The 24,260-nt window shown below is 52.1% G+C and overlaps 1 protein-coding gene across 2 annotated transcripts; it reads right to left on the bottom strand.

Moving 5' to 3' along the window:
* Positions 1-66: 66 nt before the first annotated feature.
* On the bottom strand, positions 67-21,973 carry RAB5C (RAB5C, member RAS oncogene family). Of its 2 annotated transcripts, XM_055575870.1 has the most exons (7): positions 21,816-21,832; positions 20,629-20,731; positions 4,896-5,149; positions 3,279-3,430; positions 2,951-3,073; positions 1,513-1,606; positions 67-984 (listed from the first exon to the last, which is right to left on the bottom strand). In XM_055575870.1, exons 3-7 carry the CDS (start codon positions 5,059-5,061, stop codon positions 869-871), a joined length of 651 nt encoding a protein of 216 aa, XP_055431845.1. In that variant the 5' UTR covers positions 5,062-5,149; positions 20,629-20,731; positions 21,816-21,832; the 3' UTR covers positions 67-868. The 2 variants fall into 2 exon arrangements, with proteins under 2 accessions (XP_055431845.1, XP_055431844.1); XM_055575869.1 differs by lacking the exon at positions 20,629-20,731 and having other exon boundaries at positions 21,816-21,973.
* Between the last annotated feature and the right edge of the window lie 2,287 nt (positions 21,974-24,260).

Here is a 24,260-nt window from a genome sequence, read left to right as displayed (position 1 = left end):
AAGTAAGCTGGAGGGGCTATGGCCTGATAAACTCTGCCAGAGAAAGAAAAGGAAGACAAGCGGGAGGTCGATCGATCGGCTGACTATATTGACAAGATACTGATTGGTTACATGTTGAAGAAAACATACAATACAAAATACAGAAAAAGTTGGTTCCATTCCCTCCCACTACCCCCCCTTACCCACCCACCCCCAAATACTCATCATCGTGATTTGGTCAGAACAGGGCTCAGAGCCAGAGGTCAGGGTGACCAAGGAAGAGGGGGAAGAGGGCTATGAGCAATGGGTCGTGGCTGTCACAATAATGCTGTGGTAATGCTGTGGGTTCTCTCCCAGCTGTGAGTTGGGGGGTAAGGCGGGCGCTGCAGCCTGATGACCGCCAGCTGAGGGAAGAGCTGCCTCTCCCTTCCCTGGCCCCAAGGGCCTGCCCCGCCACCCAGAACCAAGCACACTCCAGACACAGTAAGGATATGGATGCTCCTGCTGAGCCTGCTAGTCAGCAAGAGGGGAAGAAGGGTAACTGATCCAACCCCTGCCTCCCCACACACCAGGGTGGGGGTGGAACAGGGGCACGTGGCTACTACCAGCAGAAGAGGGGGAGAGCAGTAGAAAGGGCAGGAAATGGGAAGAGCAGATCATATATATTAAAAAAGTGACTTAAGACTTAAAATTGAATTAGTATTTGTACAGAAAGGTGCAGGTGGAATAACTCACTCCAGCCTATGATCAAAATGATACGGAGAAATCATGGTGGAGCCCTCCCCCTGCCCCCCGTGGTGGCCCGAGTCGTTAAGTGCGATTGGTTCGCGTGGATCCCAGTCGGGCCACTGAGGCGGAGGAGGCGGGGGCAGCGGGCAGGCACGGGGGCTCAGTTGCTGCAGCACTGGCCGCGGCTGGCGGGGTTGCTCTCCTGGAGGTCCACGCCTCGGTTCCGGCCCGGGGCACCAGCTGCATTCTGGGGCTCGTTCTTGGGAAGCTTCTTAGCTGTTGGGAGAGGAACAGGAAGATGTGTGTTTGTGAGGAAACCCCAGCACTCTCCCAAGTCCACTTGGGTGCCACCCAATCAGTGATACCCAGCATACTGATGGCTTCACGTCTATGTGCCAGGTGCATTCTGGGTCTTTCAGAATACTGAGGCAAAGAGGGGTTAAATAACTCTCCCAGGACCACAGAGTTTAATAAGTGGGAGAGCAAGGATTCAAACCCACCCAGGATGACTCTAGAGCCAAATGAGGAGAAAAAAAAAAATCCTAAGTAGTGGGCAGGGAGCTGGTGATGTACAGTTTTAGATGGTGGTACAATAAAGGGTCTGGAAGTGAAGTGCTGAGACTTGGGCTCAGGTTTTAGAAATTCCTGGAGTGAACTATATTTATCTGAGAGATGAAAAAGAAAATTTTATCAAAATATTAAAAATGGTAAAAGATCTGTTGATGAAGGGACCCCACAGATCTACGACAGGACAGCAAGCAAGTAATACACTCTGGCTGGGGGAGGGGAACAGAGGCAACTTACCTATTGCCATGAAAATTTCATTCACGTTCATCGCAGTCTTTGCTGATGTCTCCATGAACAGCAAACTGTTGTCCTCTGCATAGGCTTGTGCTTCCTGATTTGGACACAGGTGAGAAAGTGAGTCAGAGAAGGCGATGTCACCCTACTCCAGTACTCTTGCCTGGAAAATCCCATGGATGGACTGGTAGGCTGCAGTCCATGGGGTCGCTGAGAGTTGGACACGACTGAGTGACTTCACTTTCACTTTTCACTTTCCTGCATTGGACAGGGAAATGGCAACCCACTCCAGTGTTCTTGTCTGGAGAATCCCAGGGACGGGGGAGCCTGGTGGGCTGCCGTCTATGGGGTCACACAGAGTCGGACACGACTGACGTGACTTAGCAGCAGAGAAAGTGAGTGGGAGGGAAACACTGGCAGGGGCTGAGACCCAGGAGAAGAACTGTCCCTGATTACATTGTCTTCCATACGATAGAGACAATGCAGCGGTTTTCAGGCCTAAGGCACCCCTGTTCTGAGTTCTCCACGTCACACACAGCACCTCTCAGCTCACACACATCAGCAGATGTCTGACTCAAGTATCCATGGGCCCCAGTTCTGCCCTCTTGCTTTTCAAAATTACTAGGCTAGAAAATATTTCTAGAAAGTTACCCTTCAAATAAATACACTCACACACTTGGACAAAAGTATGTGGATGTTGACTACGGCACTGTTTCTACTCTTTTGTAATTACACACAACCTAGAAATCCATCAGGTGGGAACTGGTTAAAAAAAAACACACAGTATGTAAAGAAAAAGATTCATTGGCCCGATGCAAAGAGCTGACTCACTGCAAAACACCCTGAAGCTGGGAAAGACTGAGGGCAAGAGAAGGGGGTGACAGAGGATGAGACGGTTGGATGGCAAACTCAATGGACATGAGTTTGAGCAAACTCAGGGAGACAGTGAAGGACAGGGAAGCCTGGCGTGCTCCAGTTCGTGGGGTCACAAAGAGTTGGACACGATTTATCGACTGAACAACAACAAGACTTGTGTATATTTTCCAGAGAGACAAGAAAGTGAGAGGAATTTGGGGGAAGTGGGACTGAGTTTCTAGGGTTAGAGACCCAAATTTCATCCTATATACTTTCCTGTACTGTTAAAAATTTCTGATGTGCATGTGTTTAAAAAAAAAAGTTTTTTTTACTGTTTTGTTAAAAAGTCAGTTTACAGAAAAAGTAAGCTGAAGCTTCTGCTATCTACACACACACATCCAACCCTGATGAACACAGAAGGCAGAGCGGTGGACGACACTCCCTTTAGGCTCTGCTCGAGCCGTGAGGGGACTCAGACAGCAGCTCCCCTACCACCAGCCGTGGCAGTCCTTCGCAAAGCCCGAGCAGCCTGGGGAAGCCTAGTGGAGCCAGCTCGTCCTCCCCTTAAGTCTGCTCTGTTCCCCACCTGGAACTCCACAGCTCTCTTGCTGGCCAGGTCCGCCTTGTTGCCCGCAAGCGCGATGACGATGTTGGGGCTGGCCTGCCTCTGTAATTCCTTCACCCAGTTCTTGGCCCGTGCAAAGGTATCCTGGGGAAACAGGGCCAGAGCATCAGCAGGACAGGGTGGGCCTTCTGTCCAGGGCCGCTCACTGCAGAGGCTAGAGCTGACAGTGCCCAGGTGTCTAAGATGTCACCACCCTAAAGATTCTGGAGAGACGCCCGCCAACACCAGAGGAAATGTGCCCACACCCCAAACAGGCACAACGGGTGGAGAAGCAAGAGAAAATCTTTACTGTGTTGGTGATGTCGTAGACCACGATGGCAGCCTGGGCCCCCCGATAGTACATGGGGGCCAGGCTGTGATACCGCTCCTGTCCAGCTGTGTCCCAGATCTCAAACTTGACTGTTGTGTCGTCCAAGCAGACGGTCTGTGTGAGGAAGGCCGCTGGAAGAGGGAAGGCGGTGTTACCAGGTGTGGAAGAGCTGAGAAGACACCCCCACACATCTGTGCTGAGCCATCCAGGCGCTGGCGCTTAGAAGCCTGCTGCTGACAGAGGCACTGAAAACCCCCAAGCTGGCGGCCAGAGCAGCTGAGCATGGCAGGCAGAGCTGGTGCTTCTGTGTGTCGAGGGGGCCGGGGCTGTACAGGCTTTTCAGACCCGGCCAGGCGGGAGTGGGAGGAGAAGGGAAGCTATTTCAGAAGCCCTCCCTGAAGGACAGCAGCCAGGGGCAGGAGAGGAAGACTCCAGGAGAAACCTGGCTCCAAACACAAAAGGGTGGGCCCAACGCCCCTCCTCTACTCTCCCATCAGAGAACACTCTGAGCCCCTCTGTCTGCTCCAGCCCAGGGGTGTCGCTGGCCTTTGGTGTCCTGAGGACACTCTCACACGCTCAGCTATACTGGGGAAGAATGAAGTACACGCCGTGCTACTGCCAGGCAGGGGCTGGGTGACTGGCTTCCCACTGCCGCCCCTGCCACCTTCAGGCATGCCGGCTGGCTGCCACCCTTGGCTTTGCCCTCGACTCACTCCTGACTAGCTCGACCTTCAGGGAACACAGTGACCCTGTCTTTGGCCGGGGGAGGCAGGGGAACACTCGGCACCTGTGTGTGTGCTTCAAAGGAAGAGTCTTGGAGCTGCGACTGGCAGGCGGGAGAGCCAGCAGAGGACACCGGGCAGCTCTGTGGAGGAAGCTGGCCCTCTGCGGCCACCCACCCCACACCTCCCTGAGGGGCCTGGGGCACTGCCTCACTTCCCCCTCTCAGCTCCTGACTGGAGTGCTGAGGAGGCAGCCGAAGACTGCTGACACGGCCCATTCTGTTTCCAGCTGCCTGGAAACCTCCTACCAACCAAGAGGGTAGAAAAAGGATGACTCAAGCCCAAGGTCAGCCCTAGTCCCTCGAGAAGGGTACTGGCCACTGAGGCAGGAGGCTGAGGCCAGACCCTCACATGCTACCTTCCAGGATATCACTAGGAAATCAGTGACAGGCTTTGAGCTCAAGAAAGGCTAAAGGTCAGCTTCAGAAACACCAGCCCACTCACAAGGCCATTTCCCCATTCCGGGGTTGACGCACTGCCTGGTTGTGGAAAGAAGATAAGAATCCTCAGAGACCCAGGTGGGGCCCTCCCGTCCCAGGTCAGTGGGGGGTGTACCTCGGGCCACACAAGTAAACCAAGAGGTAGAACCAGGGGAGGAAGGCGGTTTTAGTCTCTCAGATTATTCTCACTAAATGTCTGTTGGGACACAGACATGGAGACCAGCTGCTGGATTCAATCCCAGGGCTTACGGGAGGTAAGCTGCTGCCGCCTGAAGCATGCTTAGCCTGTGGGCAGTTAGCGTCCCTTCTCCTCGATGCCCAGGCATTTCTTCCACTTCCCTGAGGCCACCATCCCCGCCCTTGGGCCCACTCACCTCCAATTGTGCTCTCCTGGTACTCGTGGAACTGACCCTTGACGAAGCGGAGGACGAGGCTGGATTTGCCCACCGCGGACTCCCCCAGCAGGACCAGCTTAAACTGACAGATCTTGTTCCCAGCAGCTGGTCCGTTGGGTCGCGCTGCGCCTCCCCGACCCGCCATGGCCCGTCCCGCTGTAGTGGTACCAGTGAGCGTGGGGGCAGGGGCCGGTGCTATGCAAAGAGGCACTTAGTGGGGAGGGGGACTCCAACTATAAGGGAGAGATCAGAAGTACTGGGTTAGTACAAAGACTGTGGCCCAGTGAGCCCTTCTTAAACCACAGGTCACTCCCTCCGCCCTCCTTGACGACCTGGCTGATTGCCTCCCCTCCCCACCTACGTCCTGCCCCACTCTTCCAAAAGTTAGGACACGAGCCCTCACTAGGTTGTAACTCACATCTCTTGGCCCTACAACCATCTGATGGTAAAGAGAAAAGTGGTCTCCCAACTCTAGGCTCACAGTTCTCAGCACACTGACTTCCCAACCCCAGAAACGTACGTTCACATACAAGTTAATACCCACAGGAAAGGGCATCTGCTAGCCTGGTGACTGACGCGTAAGTCAACAGGCAACATGGGGTACCAAAAACTGGCTCAGAAGATTCTAGGATCTAGCTCAACAAACAATGGACCTCTGGCCTGGTAGCTCAGATCACAGCCCACCTCTGGGCAAAGCCAGAGTGGGAGGTGAGGCCAACCAGGAAACGGGGAGTCCCCGTGGAAAGCTTCTCAGACAAGGTGCTCGGTCAACCTCGTGGGCATTTGGGGACCAGGGCCTGGCCAGGTGCAAGTTGTTATCAAAAGAGTCGTTCTGTCCTGTCATCTCCAGAAGGACTGACCAACTTTCTCAATCTGAGGCTGGACTGTGTGCTGGAATCAAAGCTTCATTTCACTCCCTCCTCCTGAGCCTCTCCCCCCACCCCCCACCAGCTCTCTCATTTCTGATGGCCCAGAAGTCTCACACACATTAAAAAACCAAACACACACAAAACCAAACACACACCACAGCCAGCCAGCTCTGCTGGCAGTCAGAAGGGCTGCCAAATTTCCCTTTTAAATAGAGACCTCAGTTCCATTCTCCACTGGCAGAGGCAGAGGGCGACATGGAGGAGGACAAGGGGGGAGGTGTGGATGGGCAGAGACAAACATAGGAGCCAAGACCTGCGTATCCCCCCACCCCACCAGGAGCTGGTGTTCTTACACCGGCATCTTAGTCACTCTGTTAGTGGTGGTTGGGACTGAAAAGAAGGCTGAGGCACCCATCTCCAGAAGCCTCTAGAAGACTAATGGGTATCAGAACGTACACAGAATGTCTGACAAACAAGCTCTGTGAGTAGGTACTGTATCCTGAAGACTCTGTGGGGCATCTGAACCTAAGCTGAGAAGAAAAGGTTTGGATGAGACTGCCCTTTGCAGGACAGAGTCTATGCAGGAAGGGTTTCAGAGCAAGACAGCCCGACTGGCCCCTGAGCACGGAGAGCTCGTTCCCCGCCAGTCAAAGGAGAGGGTGTGAATGAAGAGGGGGGTGTTTGTGAGAAGCAGTGGTCTGCGCTCATGTGAGAAGCAGGCACAAAGGGCTCGCTTTGTGCAACCTCAAATCGTTTCTCCACGTCCAAGTTCTCCCAGCAACTCGCTTAAAAAGTGAGCTTCAGGAAGAGTGATTCACTAACCAGGAACAAGAGTTTCCTTTCTGGACGGCTCTAAAGGAAAAGAGGTTTGAAGTGGGGGCCACCTATTCCCCAAGAGCACACGGAAGGAAGTATGGGGGGGGGGGTCCTTACTTGGTGACAAGAAATGCTAGTTTTGAAATATTTTCTAGTTTCAGATGCTTTCTCTTTCACCCCAGTCAGTGATATTGGCAAGACCCTCCACTGCGCCCTCGAGGCCAGGTCTGCGCTTTCGCTCTTTTGTCGCCTTCCTCTCAATGTTCTAAACAAACAGGGAATTCAAAGAGCGCTCAGCAAATGAAATGGTTTTCAGAGACGGCTGACATTTACTGAACAACTGCACAACCGGCATCTCCTTTAAGCTTTAAAACCATCTCCTATTTTTCAGATAAATAGCCTGCTGCTTAGGTGTTAACTGCCCTGCTCAGAGCCACCCAGCATGTGGTGACGGAACCTGGATGCCAGCCACGGTCCCCGCTGTAGGGGGCACTGTGGAGGCAACGCCCTCCCTCTGTTTGGTTTTGAGCGGCTGGGTGAATGAGACACTCCTTTTGTGGCAGTAGTTTGCTGGCCCAGCAAGGGCTGCCTCTGGCTGCCAATCACAGCCACCCTGAAGTCTCTATGTACTCTTGCCACCAGTGGGAGGAGCTGCCCAGGGCCAGGCAACAGCGACAGTGTGAAACCACGATGGAATTACAGGTTGGTTATTACCATGAATCCACATGATGCGTGATCTTGGCCCGGCAACAGGGTGTGGCTGGGGCACTGGAGAAGGAGGTATGAATGAGTGGGGAAAGGGGAACAGGAGGTGAAGACGCAATTCCAAGACAACCAAAGCAGCTGGGGCTGAGGGTTACTGGGGTGGGGGGTAACCAGCACTCACAAGTCAAGAACAATAGAGGTAACACTTAAGTCTTGCTCTTATCAAGCCAGTGGGTTTCCAAACCTGCCCAGACAACTCTGATTTTTTAAAACAAGTCAGAAGAAGAGACATATAATTTTTATGCAGTGGTTCTCAACCCGGTCTACACAACAAAACCACTCGTGCAGTCAGCCCCCGGAGGTTCTGGTACAGGCTGAAGAAGGGCCTGGCGTCTGCATTTTATAACTCGTTGCAGGTGCTCTGCCTAGTACAAACTGGCCGGGGACATGTTCCTCCTGGATGCCGGGCCTGTTTGCAGAGACACCTGAGCAGGCACACACAGCAGTTTTTTATGGCCTGTGCCTCGTGGTTTTCCTGGCCCCACTCAGTGATCACATGAGCCGAGGTCTTGAACCTTCCCAGACGCTAAGGCACAGAGGAAGTTGATTTTGTCACCAAGGGCACACGGAGACATGGAGGTGCCTAAGATAGGCAAAGGCCATACTCCGAGGCCCCAGGAAGCCCTAGGTCCTCCCCTCCCAAGACTGCCAAGTCAGAGATGGACTCCCGGCAGGTGGTAAAGGTGAATTCACTGAGCTGGGCTTCTGTCTGGGAACCTTTCCTCCTGAACCAGCAGCTAGATTACCCACAGGTGCAGTCAAGTGGTGGCATTCTAACCCAAAATGACACAGTAAAAGTCAGTCTTCTTTCAGATTGAAATCCATCCAATTCTGTTGAAGAGCTGTCCAGCCCAGGCTGAGACCAAGGGGGTAAGAGAAAGAGGAAAAAAAGAGCAGGATGCTGCTGTTCTGACTTCTGGACACTTAGGTGTTGCTCAGGGCACGCATGCTTAGTCACCCAGTCGTGTCCGACTCTGCTGTAGACTGTAGCCCGCCAGGTACAGGCAATACTGGAGTGGGTGGCCATTCCCTTCTCCGGGGGATCTTCCCGACCCAGGGATCAAACCTGGGTCTCCTGAATTGCAGGCAGACTCTTACTGTCTAAGCCACCAGGTCAGTGGATCTCAAACTTTTTTCCATCAGAATCATCCACTAGGTTTAGAAAATAGGCCTGACCAACTGAATCTAGAATCTCTAGGGGTGGAGTCTAGAAATCAGTGTTTTTAAAATAAGTCTCTTTGGGACTTTCTGAGTGGTCCAGTGGTTAAGAATCTGCCTTCCAATACAAGAGACTCAGGTTCCATCCCTGATCGAGGAACCCCACATGTCACAGGGCAATTAAGCCTGCACTCTGCAGCTACTGAGGTCCATACACTCCAGAGCCTGTGCACCACCATGAAAGCTCCAGCATGATGCAACTGAGACCTGGAGCAGCCAAAAAAATTAATTAATTAAAAAAATAAAAAACATAACAACAAAAAATAAAATAAGTTTCCCAGTAATTCCCTGGCAGTCCAGTGGTTAGGATTCAGCACTTTCACTGCTAAGAGCCCAGGTTCAATCCCTGGTCAGCGAACTGAGATCCCACAAGCTGTGAAGCATGGCCAAAAACCCAAAATAATAAAATAAAAATAAGTTCCCTAAGTGATTCTAGGTGGCTGATTTAAGCCCAAGAGTTGCAGGTGACACAGGAAGGAGGGAGGAAAATGAGAGACAGAAAGGCACCCCCAGATGGGTACTGTGGACAACACAGGTGGAGCAAGCTGGGGGTGGGGACTGGCTCTTGGCTTTACCCAACACCTGAAGCCTTCTCCAAGACACCAGATGCTGCTAGAATGTCACCCCTCCCCCCAGCATCCATACCCTTCTCTAATACATGAAGTCACCCACTTGATATGCTCTGTCCTTCCTGGTAAAGAGTGAGCAATTCCAGCTGGTGGGTGTCTCTCGAACTTCCTGTTTGCTTCAGAAACTTCCTCTAGCTGAGAGTCCCGGCACAGCGTGGATAGTGAGCAGATTAGGGAAACCAGATTTCATTTTGGCCAGAGGCTGGGCTGAGACTCTAGACTTGCTTACTCAAGGTTAGCCTTGGGGGTTGGGGGGTGCTGGCCAGTGACTCTTCAGCTATACTTTACCCTGGATAAAAGCATTCCTGAATATTTAACACGGTAAGAATTGGGCAAGAGGACAGCAGAAGCAACCTGTTAGCTTAAAGAGAATGAGCAAATCAGGGAAGGTAGGAGAGTTAATTAGGTTCAAAAGGTAAGGTGTGGGGACTTCCCTGGTGATCCAGTGGTTAAGAATCAACCTGCCAATGAGGGGGACATGGGTTTGATCCCTGGTCTGGGAAGACCCCACGAACCTTAGAACAACTAGGCCCGTGCACCACAACTACTGAGCCCGTGCTCCATAACGAGAGAAGCCACTGCGATGAGAAGCCTGCACACCACAACTAGAGAAAGCAGCGGCAACGAAGACCCAGCACGGCCAAAAATAAAATAAACACAAATTTCTTTTTTAAATCTAAGGTGTAAGACATTAAAAAGCTCAGATCGGCAGGGGAGCTGATTCACCCCTAGACTTAAAAAGCACAGGGGAAAACCAGAACCACCACGACTGGCACCCAGGACCAGAAGGCAGACTCACAGCAGGACTACCCAGGCCTCCAGCTGGTGGCAGATCCAGAGACAAGAGCCAAGATCCACAGGAGGTACCACACCCTTTCCCAGCACTATTAGCAGTCAGGACTTGGGAGGCTGAACTGGGTTTGGTTAAAGCCTGAGTGACCTTGGCCAAGTCAGACGAGTGACCACTGTAAGCTTCAGTCCCTTGTCCCTTATCTAGTAAATGGTATTACCTAACACCAATCACACAGAAATGAAACAAGATTAAATGAAACAACACTCAGAGTGCATGGCACAGTATCCTCCTGAAGGTGAGGGACTTGTGAACAGCAAGGTTGTTACACTACTAAGAGCCTAACTAGCTTTGACTCATTGGTTGTCAAAGTGCAAAGCTTCTCTTCACAATCACAGAGGAGGTGAAGGGGAGGCGATGTGACTTGCCCAGGGTCACAGCTGGGTGGTGGCAGAGCCTGAGCCCAGGATTATAACTCCAGCAAGGCTCCCCCGTCAGAGACAGAAAGCCCAAGAATATTAATAATGTTGCTACATCCACCAAGAGTAATGGGGCCACCAAAATATGGCTTTTAACTGTGGAAAAAGGACTTTTGTATCAAACTAAAAAAGAAGACATGCTGTTGGATGGAAAAGTTCTGTATCTTGATTTGGGAGGTAGACACATGAATGCCTGTCGTTCAGTTGCTAAATCTTGTTCAACTCTTCTGCATCCCCTGCAGCCTAGGGCTGCAGGCTACAGTCCATGGGCAAGAGCTTAGGCTGTAGCCCACAACCCACAAGGTCACGGAGAGTCAGATTCAACTTAGCAACTACACAGCAGCTGCAGCAGAACGGAAGCCCCCCAGGCTCTCCTCTGTCCAAGGGATTCTCCAGGCAAGAGTACTGGAGTGGGCTGCCATTTCCTTCTCCAGGGGATCTTCCCAACCCAGGGATCAAACCTGCATCTCCTGCATTGGCAGGTGGATTCTTTACCACTGAGCCACCAGGCGCACCCACGTGGATGTCTACGCAAGCAAAACTGCACTTAAGACTTGTAAGTTTCACTGTATATAAGTTACATGTCAATGAAAAGATTAAAAATGCTGCTGGTACAGAATTTTGCATACAGCAATGAAAACTTAAAGCTTAGAAACATGAGACCAATCTAACTCCCCTGTAGATAAAATATTTTATATTTTAGTATTACAAAAGGCAGAGTAAAGACAATCCAAAAAATATTGTCTGAATTAGAAGAAGACCAAAGGAGAGCAGAGATACCCAAACGAACAACGGGCGAGATAGCAGGATTCAACATAAACAAATATGCCTGCTGCATACATATTAAGAATATACTTATGGTTCGTACTTAATTGTGGGTTAAAGAATTTTAAGGTTGTTTAAAGCTTCATGGAAAAGCCGACGCTGATGTCTTTTCAGTGCTCAGAAAGAGGTTACAGTGGAGACTCTCTGCACTCCCCAAGCAGTCCAGAGGGAAAAGGGTTTAGCGGTGGACTCAAAGAGAGGCATGTCCTCCCTGCGTGACCACTGGCAACTGTGTGGAATCACCACACCGAGGGCCTGAGTCTCATCTGGAGTGTGTAACAGAGGAAGCTGGGCCTTGGAAGCCAGAAGCTTAGCAGTGCACGCAGCTTGAGATCTGGTGTGTCGGGCCAGGGCTGCAGTCTCATCCCACAAGGAAGGAAGGGGCTTGGGGGAGATGGAAGCAGGAGGAGAGGGAAGGGGCGCTGCCTTTACAGTCACAGCACGTGACTCCCTATCCAGGGGACAGGGAGAGAAATCATCCCAGAGGGGGACTCAGAGGGAGTGAGAGCGGAGGGCCCTACTGCTGGGACAGGCCGTGGAATCTGCCCCAGCCCACCCAACTCCCTCAACCTGGGGCAGTTTCCCCTCTTCCCTTCCAACAGGGAGACTCCACAGGGTTGGGGTCTAGACCCCTGCACCGCAGTGAGGCGGTGAGTACGGGGTCCACCAGCTACACCAACACCTGCCCAAGGGACCGCATGCAGGGACACCAAGAGGCTCACACCCTGGTTACACGTGACCGTGTGGGCCTTCCCGTGTCTGGAGCCGTGCCAAGGAGCAGCCGGGACAGAGCGTGCCTGCTCCTGCAGCCCTCTCCCTGGTAGGGGAGGCCGGTGGTGTCGCTCAGCACAGATGCCAGGAGCTGGGTGAAAGCCACCCCTGAGGTCAGAGCCCTGGCCTCCCCGCGCCCAGCCCCAGCAAGAGCCCCAAGAAATCTTTCCCCGATCTCCAAGCTGCTTTCTCAGCTCTCGACCACAGATGGGCTCCCTGGAGAGGCAGACAGCAGAGTCAGCGCTGGATGGAAACCTCCAGGCCCTCTCTTCCTGTGCCCATGGGCAAAAAGGCTGCCGAGGGGCGGGGGCTTAACTACTGGGATCTGCTGACACGGCCCAGCCAGTGTGCCCGTTCATACCATCCATCCAAGGGCCCTGGGCCCCAGGGGCAGCGCTAGGGTTCTCTGCTGGTCACTTGGGTGGCAGGGTGGTGAGGAAGGCCAGACAGACAGGGGTCTGCCTGCAGCTGCACCGGTGAGGCTTGTCTTGCCTACTGACTTGAAGAGGCCCTGGGGGCGCACGGGCCTACCACTGCCACTAAGAGACTCTCTCCCTAAGACGGCCTGGCCTCCGGCTCGGCACACCTCAGTCCTCAAGGCTATGTCAGAATCTCTGGCCCCATGTAGGGCAGCTCTCTAAGAAGCCTCGAGCAAAAGCCCAACTGGATGTCTGACGCTTTTTTGGTGGCACAAACCCCTATGCATCCAGCTACAGGGGAGGGGGGATGGGACCAAGGCTGTGTGGTGGCTCCCCACCCTCACCCCCATCCCCGGCTCTTCACCTGCCAGGGCTGAGTGGAATGCAAAGAAGAGAGCCGGGCAAGCTTCCTCAGCTTCCTCCCTCATCCCAGCCTATACCTGCTGTGGTCCCAGGATGGAGTCTGAGTCAAGTGGAAGCCAGTCAGAATGGGTGTAGGATACCGGCCAACCCACAAGCCTCACGATTCCTCTGTCTGAGCTGTTCATGCTCCTACAGTTCATTTCCTAAGACAGCGCTAACTAGGATCTCAACAATGCAGGGCCCACTGTCTTGGGAAGGTCTCTGCAGGGGCCAGGAGTACCTGCCTGGACAGTGGCTGCTTCCACGGCTGCCCCAGGCCCAGAAAAGACTCCAAAAACCTTTGCTGAAAGTCAGAGTCATCAGCAACACTTGCCTACCGAGCTACTCATACAAACAACTGACACCTCTCACAAACCCTTCCTGTCCTTAACAAAATAAAAAAAAAAGGAAAGAAAGAAAGAAAGCCAGTTTAAGTTACTGTCCCCGCTTTGTTTTGCCCTTAGCTCCTCAACAGAGCAGAGGGCAGAGGTCATGCTCCATAGGCAAGCAGGGGAAAGAATCAGGTATTAGATCTAGCAAACCAAATTCCTCCTGCTCAGACATCCCACACGCTATGGTGAGAGGCTGCCCAGCCACCAAGAAACAAGGTCAAAGTTCCTGCTGTGGGGTCTGAGGGATGATGGCTGCTCCAGGGAGCTTGCACGCCAAAGAACAGTATTTTAGGCTGATCTCTCCTTTGTTACATTTTTGTCGTACAAAATGCCAATGGGTGAGGGGAAGATGTCAGGCAATGCATGCGTCTCAACAGTTTTCAATGAGTGAATCACACTTCTATTTCATGGCCCCCTTTTCATGACTGTGGTGGGTGGCAAGAGGGTGGAGAACTTGGGGGCTTGAGGGCTGGAAGTGAGAAAGTGAGAGAAACTAGGGGCACTGTTGCAGATGAAACGATCGCAATACAAAATTCTCAAAGGCAGACTATGGGTTTCCCTTTGTTTTAACAGCACATAACATCAAACCTGACGCACAGTGGTGAACCGAGCCTGCGATGCACATACAAACTGGTTAGATCTGGCGAGCGAATGGGGCAGCTCAAGGCTGCAACACACACCTATCTGCCATACGGTTCGTATCTCTCAACAGAGCCAGAGCCCAGAGGAAGCGATGCTTCCGCGCTCCAGGTAGAACCTCTTAGGTTCCATCTGCACAGGGGTGAGGAGCGCGAGGGCTGGAGTCAGACAAACTTCAAGTCTGAGAGTTGCCAGTTCCTAGGGTGGGTCTGTACTGTATCACTGAACCCACCTCCTCACGTGCAAAATAGAGATTAGCACCACCCATCTCCCAGGGCTGCTGGGGAAAGGATGTACAAGACTCTCAACCAAGGGCTTGAGGGCGAGCTGATGCAGGGAGAGCTCTCCCTGTAAACGTTCGTGGTGGGGAGGTCCCAACAAAGAGGAGGCCTCCATCAAACGTTCCAACACTGTTTATTCACGTATTGCTTTTGCTTCCAGTTTTCCCAGACCCCATTTATCAGTGCCCTTCATCTGGAGAGCGTGCTGAGGAGGACAACAGCTTGACTCTGAATACTTCTGTTCCTCTCCCAAATGCCTATGTTGAAACCCTAATGCCCACTGGGATGGTGTTTGGAGGTGGGGCCTTTGGGAGGTGAGGCTGTGAGGGCAGAGCCCTCATGAGTGGGATGAGTACCCTTTTATTAATGAAAGAGACTCCCAGAGAACTCCCCTGCCTCTTCCAGCACGTGAGGACACAGCCAGAGGTGGGCAGTCTGCAACCTGGAAGAGGGCCTCCACCAGAACCCAACCGTGCTGGCCCTCTGATCTTGGACTTCCAGCTTCCAGAAGTATGAGAAATAAATTTCTTTGTTTGTAAGTCACCCAGTCCGCTGTAATTTTGTACAGCTGCCCAAATGGACTAAGACAACAACTTCCCCCAGTGCCTGAGAAAAAGGACCAGCTCACTGCTGATGTCCTCTGTCCTGTAAACAACCATAACCTTGTATTCTCTGGAGACTGACTTCCAAAGCCAGAAGAACAGAGGGTGGGGACCACCCCCATTGTCCAAAAAAAAAAACAAACAAACAACAAAACAATCAACACTGAGGGAAAGCCCCCAACCAGGCAAACAAGAACTCTTTAAAAAAAATAAAAGTCCCATAACATGAAACATCATAAAGCCCAAACGGCGTTCCTTCCATCTCAGACCCTCTTTCAGGAAAGGGAAGAAGTAGTTCAGTTGTGGAGAGGGGGAGGGGACAGCGTTAGGACAGCTGACAGACACCAGAGTTCCTTTTAAAACACCAGGCTGCAAATGCTAGAGATTTGGTAACTGGTGTCATTAATCACCACAGCCTTCAGAGCCGCGCAGAGAGCAGTCTGATGACTAGGAGAGTAGCCAGGGTTCGGAGGCCACCCACGCCTGCCCCCAGGCCTGGGATGCTTCTGAGAGAGCCACCTGAAGGGGACACACGTGCAGCTATGACTAGAAGGCAAGAGGCTTGTAAACCAACTCCTGTTCGGATCCCAAGTTAGCATTTCCAGCAGGCTACACATCTTCAGAGGGATGACAGTACAACGGAAGGATTTAAGCTATTCAGTGATTCAGAATCACAGCTCAAACTGACAGCCTGCCCTGAGCCTGCCTGGAGCCACAAACCCTGTGCGAGCCCTCCCAAAGGAGAGGTCTGTTTCTGAATGACAGCAATAGAATGCTGGCCTGGACCACAGGGACTCGCATACCAGACTCAAAAGTTCTGGAAGGTTTGGCTGGAGAACTTAGCACCTGAAATACAGGAATGGTTATAAACCTCATCCTTCCAAATGGATAGTAAACTCCAAAGTAAATACCAAATCCGACCATTCTGGGCTCAGTCGAAAAGCATCAGGCAGAGGGTAGGAGAAGTATGGAGAAGCAGCTGCTGGCCACTGGGGTCAGCTCCCAGGAGTCTCCCAGGGTGGATTTGCCTGGTGCAGCTCCACCTCACCTACCCCTGGAGGCTTCAGCAACTATGACTAACCATCAAGAGGAGAAATAACTTGAGCCCTACCATATAACTCCATATCAACACAGCTGAGAGGAAGCATTTGCTAAAAAGGAGGGGCCCTGCAGAGCCAGCTGATTCTAGGACCAGGGCAGGAAACACACAAGGTAAGCCTGAAGCACCTTGCAGTGCCAAAAAGTAAGGAAGTGCTTACAAAAATGAAAACCAAAACACCCCGAGATGATGGGGGTGGGTCAAAGGGAGCTGGAAGAGCTCCAGGGACCAAAGCGGGGACAACTTGAACAATGAAGTAGCACTGGATTATAAACTTCAGTGTAAAATAAACACCCATGAGTCCATACTGATATAACTAATTGAATACATAAATGGGGGAGGATACTCAGATCTTTTGTGTACGAGAATTCGAAACAACCCACGTAGATCCTCTGCCCGGGAGGCGAGGAGCCTAACTCCCCTCCTCTCCAGTGTGGACTTCTCAGAGGGGCTTCCTTCCAAGGAGGAGAGCACGAAAAGGGGCAGGGAAGATGATGATGTGGGAAAGCCCGACAAACACCTCAGCCGGCGACCAAAGCTGATGCTGGAAGTGGTAATCACGCAGAGCGTACACATCCTCGATATGATGTAGTGAGAACGGCACTTTAGCTCTGTGGTCTTCCTCCCCAAAACCCATAGCCCCAGTATAACCATGAGGAAAATACTAGACCAGTCCCAACCGAAAGATATGCTATAAAATATCTGACCAATATTCCTCAAAACTGTCAAGGTCATCAAGAACAAGGAGAGTCTAGGAAAATGTCACAGCTGAGAGGAACCTACGGAGATGTAACAACTGAAGGTAATGTGGTGTCCTGTCGGGATCCTGGAACAGAAAGAGAACACCAGATAAAAACCAGGGAGATGTGGGATTTCCCTGGCAGTCCAGTGGTAAGAGTCTACGCTCCCGATGCAGGGGGCCCGGGGTTCAATCCCCGGTCAGGGAACTGGATCCTACAGGCGGCAACTAAGAGCTTGTACGCCACAGTGAAGACCGAAGATCCCACGTGCCGCACCCAAGGCCTGGCACCGCCAAATCAACCAAGCAATTAATTTTTATAAAAAAGGCAACTGGGAATAAACTGTGGACTTTAGTTAATAATAATGCATAACGGGTTCATTAACTGTAACACATGTACAATACTAATGTAAGATACTAATCACAGTGGAAGCCATGTGGGAGCAGGGGTGGGGGGGTGCAGTTGGGCAAAAACTCTAGGACCTTTGCAACTTTTCTGCTAACACCACTTTCTCAGGCCCACTCTTACTCAAGAATGAGCCTTGTGCAGACGTGCAAGCGAGCACCCAGGGACCAGAGCCGAGTTCACTTCCATCAACCCTTGCCAAACCCTGGCCTGGGGTCAGCACCACCCCACCACCACCACAGCCACGGGGGCACAGAGACCACGTGCGCGGGCGCTGGGAGGCAGTCAGTGGACCACGGATGGCCACGGCCATGCTCTTTCCCGATGAGACCTTGTGTGGGACGTGATATCCGGAGAGCTCTACCCTCTGGAAAGTGAGTTGGTGACCCGTCTCTGCCCCTCCCGTCACCTGTGCTGCATTCATCCTGTTTACCTGTCTGCGTTCCTATCTCTGAGCAACTATGTGGCGGCTGGACAAAGAAACGGATCAGAGGGATGTGAGCCTGAATCCCAGGTTGGCCGCATCCTCGCTGGGTGAGTTAGAGGAAACGGGCTGCCATCTGCTTCAAGGGCAGGTCTGAATGTCTGCCCTTTCCTTGGACAACCACAGTGGGGGGCCTGCTATGCTGGGTGCCAGGATGGCACAGAGACAGAATAGGACACGACTGGCGCCCCCACGGGGCTCATCCGCTAGACAAGGAGGCAGACCACAAGCAATGAAAGGAAAGCACAAGCAAGAGGAAAGCCCTCAGCCTCCCTCGGGGGAGGAGGGCTTCACAGCGAAGTGATGTTCCAGCTGCGCTTTGAGAGAAAAGTTGGGCGCTGCGGCTCACAGGCGGGAGGCGGAGAAGGGCCTTCCACGCAAAGGGAAGAGCGCACAGTTCGCCCAGAGACAGGGTGAGGAGGGGCCAGAGCATAGACTTTCAACTTTCCCCCTGCTCTGCCACTCACTCCACCATAACCTGGGGACTGAATACAGTCAGTCTGTCCTTGCACACAGGAAGCACGATTCAAAAATGTAGCTTTTATTTGGATGATTGTTCCTATATACAGGAGATGGGATAGTTACTCTGAAAACTAACCTTCTACAGTACCAAGCTATTAATGCAGAGGACTTCTTAAGAAACACTCCAAAAAAAAAAAAAAGAAATCTCCAGTTCTACTCTGTCAAGGCTCTTGAAAGCACTATTACCTGGGTTGGGGGACATCCTAGTTTACAAATCCTATCTGAAGTGATACTTCTCAAAAGTACCCCTGACTCAACTCAGGCGAGAGAAAATGCAAAAGCCCAGAAATCTGGGAATCGAACCCAAAGCAGCCTGCAGCAACGAAAATATTGTCCTCAAGTTTCCTGTTTTAGCTTAAATATATGCAAACTTGGCATTCCAATCTATAATAGATTCAGGATTGTTTGAGTATAAAAACGTCTAAAACTGAGTAAGACTGAATTGCCTAGGAGATGCAAAGATCCATGGTTCTGAGTATCCAGTGGGTCTGAGGACCCCCAGTGGGAGGAGCAGAATCATGGCCTTAGCGTTCTCTTCTGTAAAATGGGAACACAACCCACATCAATTCTGTTCCCCATCCACAGAACGAGACAACATGGCAACCATCCAGCCAAGCACCGGGCATCACAGTAAAAACTGGCAGAAACACTGACTCAGAATCCTAGGGATAAATTATGATGTACCTTCAAAACCCCATGGACCTTGTGAGTATCTATTCTGTGCCAGGGAACAGACTAACTTCTTTGTCCTCTTTGTTTCCACTTTGGCAAGATATTTTATATCCCCATTTTACTGGAAGAAAGAGAGGCTCAGAGAGGTCAAGTAACAAGTCCAAGGCCACACAGCTGGTACATGAGGGAGTCCAGATGACAACTCAGGCCTGGTTGACTCTAAACCTCTCGTGCCTTCCACCCCACCACACCACCTCTGTTTACCAGGCAAGGGTTAGTGGAAGAAGGGTCCTTCTGAGAAGTACTTGGTTGGTGGAGCTGAATTTAAATTTCTGACCTTATTCTGTGTTTCCATGTAAACTCCAGTGAAAGGAGCCTCTGGTGGACAGCCACATTCTTCCCATTGCAAGCAGCAGGCAGCACCAGGGGAGAATCAGGAGGCTAAGCAGAGGCCAGCTCCGCCAGCTCTCTGCGCCCTTCACCCTGCCCAGAGGGACCATGAGTCCACTCACTTTTGCTTTCATTTTCCAGCCATCATGACTTTCAGATTCCCAAGAAATTAATGGCATGCAAATGCATGCAAACTCTCAGACCCTGAAGGGTCCTGACTTGGGACTCTTAACTGCCATGGTCCCCAGAAAGAGAGGTGAAAGAAGACAGGAGGGCAGGGTGAGGGTGGGGAGGAAAAGCAGACTCAGAGGATGCTGTCGCTGGTGAGGATGCTAAAGGGCCTGCGCCTGGGCCACGGCTTGCCCATCCGAATGTCCATTCCTTCCAAAAACAGGCCAAAGGAGGACCTGCTATTAGGGAAGATGAGGCACATCAAATCCCAAAACAGACCCAGTCCCACCTTCTTCTGACTGTGTAATCCAAGGCTGGCCACTTAAGTTCCTTCAACACCATCTCTAAAGTGGACATACAAGTCCCACAATCTTCCAGCACTCTTGTGAGGAACACGTGTGAAAAGAACTTGGCAACTTTAAACTGACTTATAAAAAATTAGTTACTGTTACCACCCTTCCACGGTATAAAGGCAGAAAAAGGCCTACTGTCTGTCGGAGGCAAGACAGGAGCCGAAGGGCATCAGAGGGCATGGGCTTCTGTCCCACACACAGCCCTCCCTCTCCTTGCCAAGCAGTGTCAGATCTCTGCTTGGACTCTATCATCTCTGGATGACAGAAGTGCCTGCCTGACCCAGGGCACTAATGCTTTCCTGTCTCTCTGAAAGGGAGAGCTTCTCCTTCAAAAGCCTGCTTTAGAATCAGAGCTGGGAGACCAAGCCCGGCAAAGAAGGTCCCCTCAGAAAGCTAGCCAGCCTCATCCCGGGACTCCCAGAGTTCCAGAAACTACACCCCAATACTGAGGAGGTAAGTTTGGTCAGAGACCAATGGCCAGCGAGCAGCCAGCTTCTCTGACTTTGCCCCTCAGGAACACAGACTGGCCAGACTAGAGAAACTAGGTTGGTCATAGAAGTCTCCAGCAACCTCCAAAGAAGTTCAGAGAGACAGAGAGAGAGCTTGTGACCTGACTGTTGACACTAACAAGGTTTTTTTGTTGTTCAATAAAAAATGAAATAAGTGCATCCTAGGTCTAGCTCGAAAGTTCGTAGGAGTCAGACACTGTCCAAAAGAGGTCAAAAAGATCTCAAGGCAAAACAACTGGAATACTTGTAAGGAGCATCCAAGGGCAGTAAAGATGGCCCAGAACACTGAAGAGCTTCAGAAATTCCCAAAGATTGCATGCCTCCCTCCCTTCCTCCACTGTAGATAGCAAGGGTCAGTCATGGCCTTCAGAGTCAGGCTGCACTCATTAAGGTACAGTCTCTGGCCTGTACTTTGGCCACATAACAAAGAACCTCCCAGTTTGGTCTGAGACAGCAGCCATTTCACACACCTAAGTCCTCAGCAGTGGACAAGGATCAGATGTCAGTACGGGCCATCTCTCGGAAAAGCTAGGAGAAATCAGCACTTTCTGGCATGCATGGGAATTCCTTGGGCTACAAAAAATGAACACATTAAGAACCCAGAGGTGCTACTGTGATCTCAACTTAATTCTCTGCAATCTACGATTTACGTGATCAAGCCCAGAGGGGAATGGAAATAGACCCTGGGACTAAAAGTGGTGAGACCTGTTGATCAAGGAGGTAAGTGTGCTTGTATAGGGATGGGAAAGAGATAGCCCAGGACTCTTTAGTTCCAGACTCCTTATTTTTGGTCTTTTCCCTCTTCCCTAAAGACCAACAGAGAGAAGTCCCAGGAAAAGCAGTCCCCTCTGAGGCAGCTTGGAACCACTCACGTGCTTTGGGAGGACAGGGCTGGGACTCCAGCAAGTGGGGAGGAGGAGGGGAGAGAGAAGATAATGAATGGGCAGAGCCACCCAGATCTATGTGATCTGTAGCTAGGATTGAGCAAACATCAGCCAAATTGTTCAGAGGCAGGAAGAGTGAGCGATACACTCAAGAGAACAACACAACTAGAGGACAGGGGCTGAGGGGCCAAGACTCATTCCTAAAGAGTGATCCAGACTTTAAACTCTGCTGAGATCCTGGGTGGCTCTCTGGCTTCAGGAGAGAGAGGAAGTTAAGGAGTTGTGGGAGCAGTCTCACGCAGGACCCCCACCCCCACCCCGCCCCAGCCCCAGGAAATCGAGATAAAATTCTTCCAGGGCTGGAGGGACAACTGTTTTTGTGGGATGGGGAGTGGGGGGCAGGAAAAAGGCGACAGACAACACTCCGGGCTACCTCTAAAAGAGAAGGGGCACAAGATCCTTCACACCTGACAAAGATTCCTCCAATTCTGGGAGCAGAGGGAGAGGAACTTAGGGTCTCTCCCTCCCATAATCGGACCAGACAGGCCAGAGAAGAGCCAGAGAGATTTCCAAAGCTTCAGGAAGGGCAGATAAGGGAAGGAAAGAAGAGATCCCCCAGCTTTGGCTCGACGCCTGGGGAGTCCCTTAAGAAGGGGCTACGGGTCGGGGGAGGGATCAGTATCTCCCTAAGCCAGGGTTGGGCGGGAGGAAAGTCTGCCCCGGAGAGGCTTCAACACAAAAGAGACACTGGGTCCCAGATCAGGCACACTCACGGCGGCTCCGGGGCGGCGGCGTTACTTGGGGCCGGGGCTCGGACAGGCTCCGCTCCTCTCCCCCCGGCGGTGTCCCAGGCTCCGGCCTCCACTTCCGCCTTTCAGCCGCTCCGGATCCGGATCTCCACCTCTGACCCGCCCCTCAGTACTCTCAGGTGACTGACAGGGCAGAGAGACCAATGGGAGGTACTCTAGGCCGACTCACCGGCAGCGCCGGCTTAGGGTGCGGGAGAGGCGGGAGAGAGCGCGCGAAGGATGGCGGGATTTGTAGTTCGCAGTTTTGGGAGGAGTCGGTGGCAGCCTGGGACTTGTGCTTAGGGTGGAGCCGGCTGCCGGCTAGGCGGAGCCCGGCCGGGAACTTTTTAAGGCCAGGCCCGCCGACCGCGTCATCGCGGGTTCCTGGCGCCCCGAGGGGAGTCAAGTGGCAGAGCGTTGCGACAGGGCAGAAGGCTGTGTGTGCAGAACTGGGAAAGGAAAAACATGGTGTGAGTGAATATGCACGTGAGGCTGCGTGGACCAGTCTTAAGCATTCGCTAGCCCAGAGAAGCCTCTCGGCGCTTTAAGGCCAAGTCAGTTCTGGTAGCCCGGCTGTTAGGAACATTCTGAGATGGGAAGATAATGGAATCGCTATCAGAAGGGCTCTTTGGAGGCTACTGGGTGGAAAGAGCTCTATTGCCCAGCTGTTAACCAGGACGCTTCGCCTTTGGCTCAACCCCAACCTCCGCCTCTGCCCTGCCTCTCCCTCCCCAACCAGAACCTGCTCTATTCTCTGATGCCAAATACACTTCTGCCTTAGCTCTCCCCATCCTTCCATAAATGCAGATTGGAACCACTTCTGTTTGCCCCACTTTGCCCTTCATATGGATCAGGACTATTTCTGTTTTTTCTGTTCCCGTGGTGTGCTTCAGTCTGTGGGGTTGCAGAGTCCGACACGGACACGACTTAGTGACTGAACAACACCACAGTATGAATCAGGACCATTTCTGCTTCTGCCCTCCCCCCCTCACCCCTGAAGCCTCAACACAAACCAGGATCTCTTCTACTTCTGCATCCCATCCCCAGGGACACTACTCAGAAACTGTATGGAATCAAAGCTCACCCCAGAGATAGCTATGGGCATCGTTCCTATGCTACCAGCCAGCACGAATCACACTTTGGAGCCTGAGCTGGAGAATCGACCTGGCAACCTCTCTGGGACAACCTGCCACAAAACTGCCCACATCTAGTTCCAACTGGTCACCAGGGTGCCTCTTTCTAACAGCATCCATAACATCCACCCCTGCAGTGATCATCAAAGTAATGAAAACTCAGAAGGAGGGGCAAGCTTAGGAGAGCAGAGGGGATGGGGCAGAGTGAGATTCCTAGCAGGTTCTTGATTGGTGACAAGTGTTTCCTCCAGACCCTGCTGTACCTTGCCTGTAAGGACAGGATCAGTTACTGAAGGATTGGTGGGGAGTCCCGTGGGCCACCTTTCCAGGGCTGGAGGTGGACCTGAGTCAGGGCTCTGTCCCTCCCACACACTGTGTCTGAATCTGTGGCTCTGACCAGGTTGGGGGGAGGGTGGGTATAACGGGCCCATAGTGACTCATTAAGGTTTCTGCCTCACCCAGGGGCTCCTGGTGGCACGAATGTGGTGCCAAGTGGATTGGTTGGCACCTTTGCCCTCCCAGAGACAGTAACAGGGCCCTGGGGTACTGTGTGGGAGTGACTATCATGTAGGCTCCTCCAAAGCCCTGGGGCTATCACACCAGCCCCAAGAAACAGCCAGAGCCAGCAACTACAAAAATAAAAGAGTTTATTTCCTATCCAAAAGTGAGCCCAGGGTGGTGGGTGGTAAAGGAGAGCTGGAAACCAGGGTGCATATTCGAGAAGGCCCTGAGTGAGACCATGTTGGAAGGGGGAAAACAGGCATGGCTGAGGTCTAGGGGTGGGGGAGGGGAAGGAGTGCTGCTGGGACTGTTTCAGGTTGCTGGCAGCAGAAGAGACCACTTTCAGTGTTGGCCTGCAGAGAGACAGAAACAGAGATGTGGACAGGCCCCAGGCCCAGGGGTACAAATAGACATTACTTGACCTGAAAAGCACCCACTGGGGCAAAGGAACCTGGAAGCACACTCTAAGGCAGGGATTACAAACTCAAATACCAACAGAGATCAGATAAAGAATTCAAAGGAGGGAAGCTAGCTAGGTGCCAGGAAATGATCAAGGAACCTGGGGACTGCAAAGACGTGGAGGATGCAGGCTTCATCCAAAGAGGACAGCTCCCCCTCCCCCACCAACTAATTATTGCCAGGTGCAATGTTGGTCCAGAATTGCCAGCTCTCTGTAATTTGTTTAGAGAAGCTGGAATATCTGGATTTTTTTTTTTTTTTTTTGGCTATGCTGGGTCTTAGCTGCAGCATGTGGGGTCCAGTTCCCTGGCCAGGGATTGAACGAACCAGGGCCCCC

Source organism: Bubalus kerabau, chromosome 4 (assembly GCF_029407905.1).
Source record: "Bubalus kerabau isolate K-KA32 ecotype Philippines breed swamp buffalo chromosome 4, PCC_UOA_SB_1v2, whole genome shotgun sequence".
Lineage (NCBI taxonomy): Eukaryota > Metazoa > Chordata > Mammalia > Artiodactyla > Bovidae > Bubalus > Bubalus kerabau.
This window is presented reverse-complemented; position numbering and strand designations above follow the sequence as displayed.

Bases quoted from the DNA above. Each gene is read 5' to 3' on its own strand.
- RAB5C (XM_055575869.1), bottom strand. From the start codon at position 5,061: ATGGCGGGTCGGGGAGGCGCAGCGCGACCCAACGGACCAGCTGCTGGG. The intron at 3,431-4,895 runs GTGAGTGGGCCC...TCCCTCTTCCAG, and splicing joins CCAGGAGAGCACAATTGGAG to CGGCCTTCCTCACACAGACC. The intron at 3,074-3,278 runs GTAAAGATTTTC...CTGTTTCCCCAG, and splicing joins TCTACGACATCACCAACACA to GATACCTTTGCACGGGCCAA.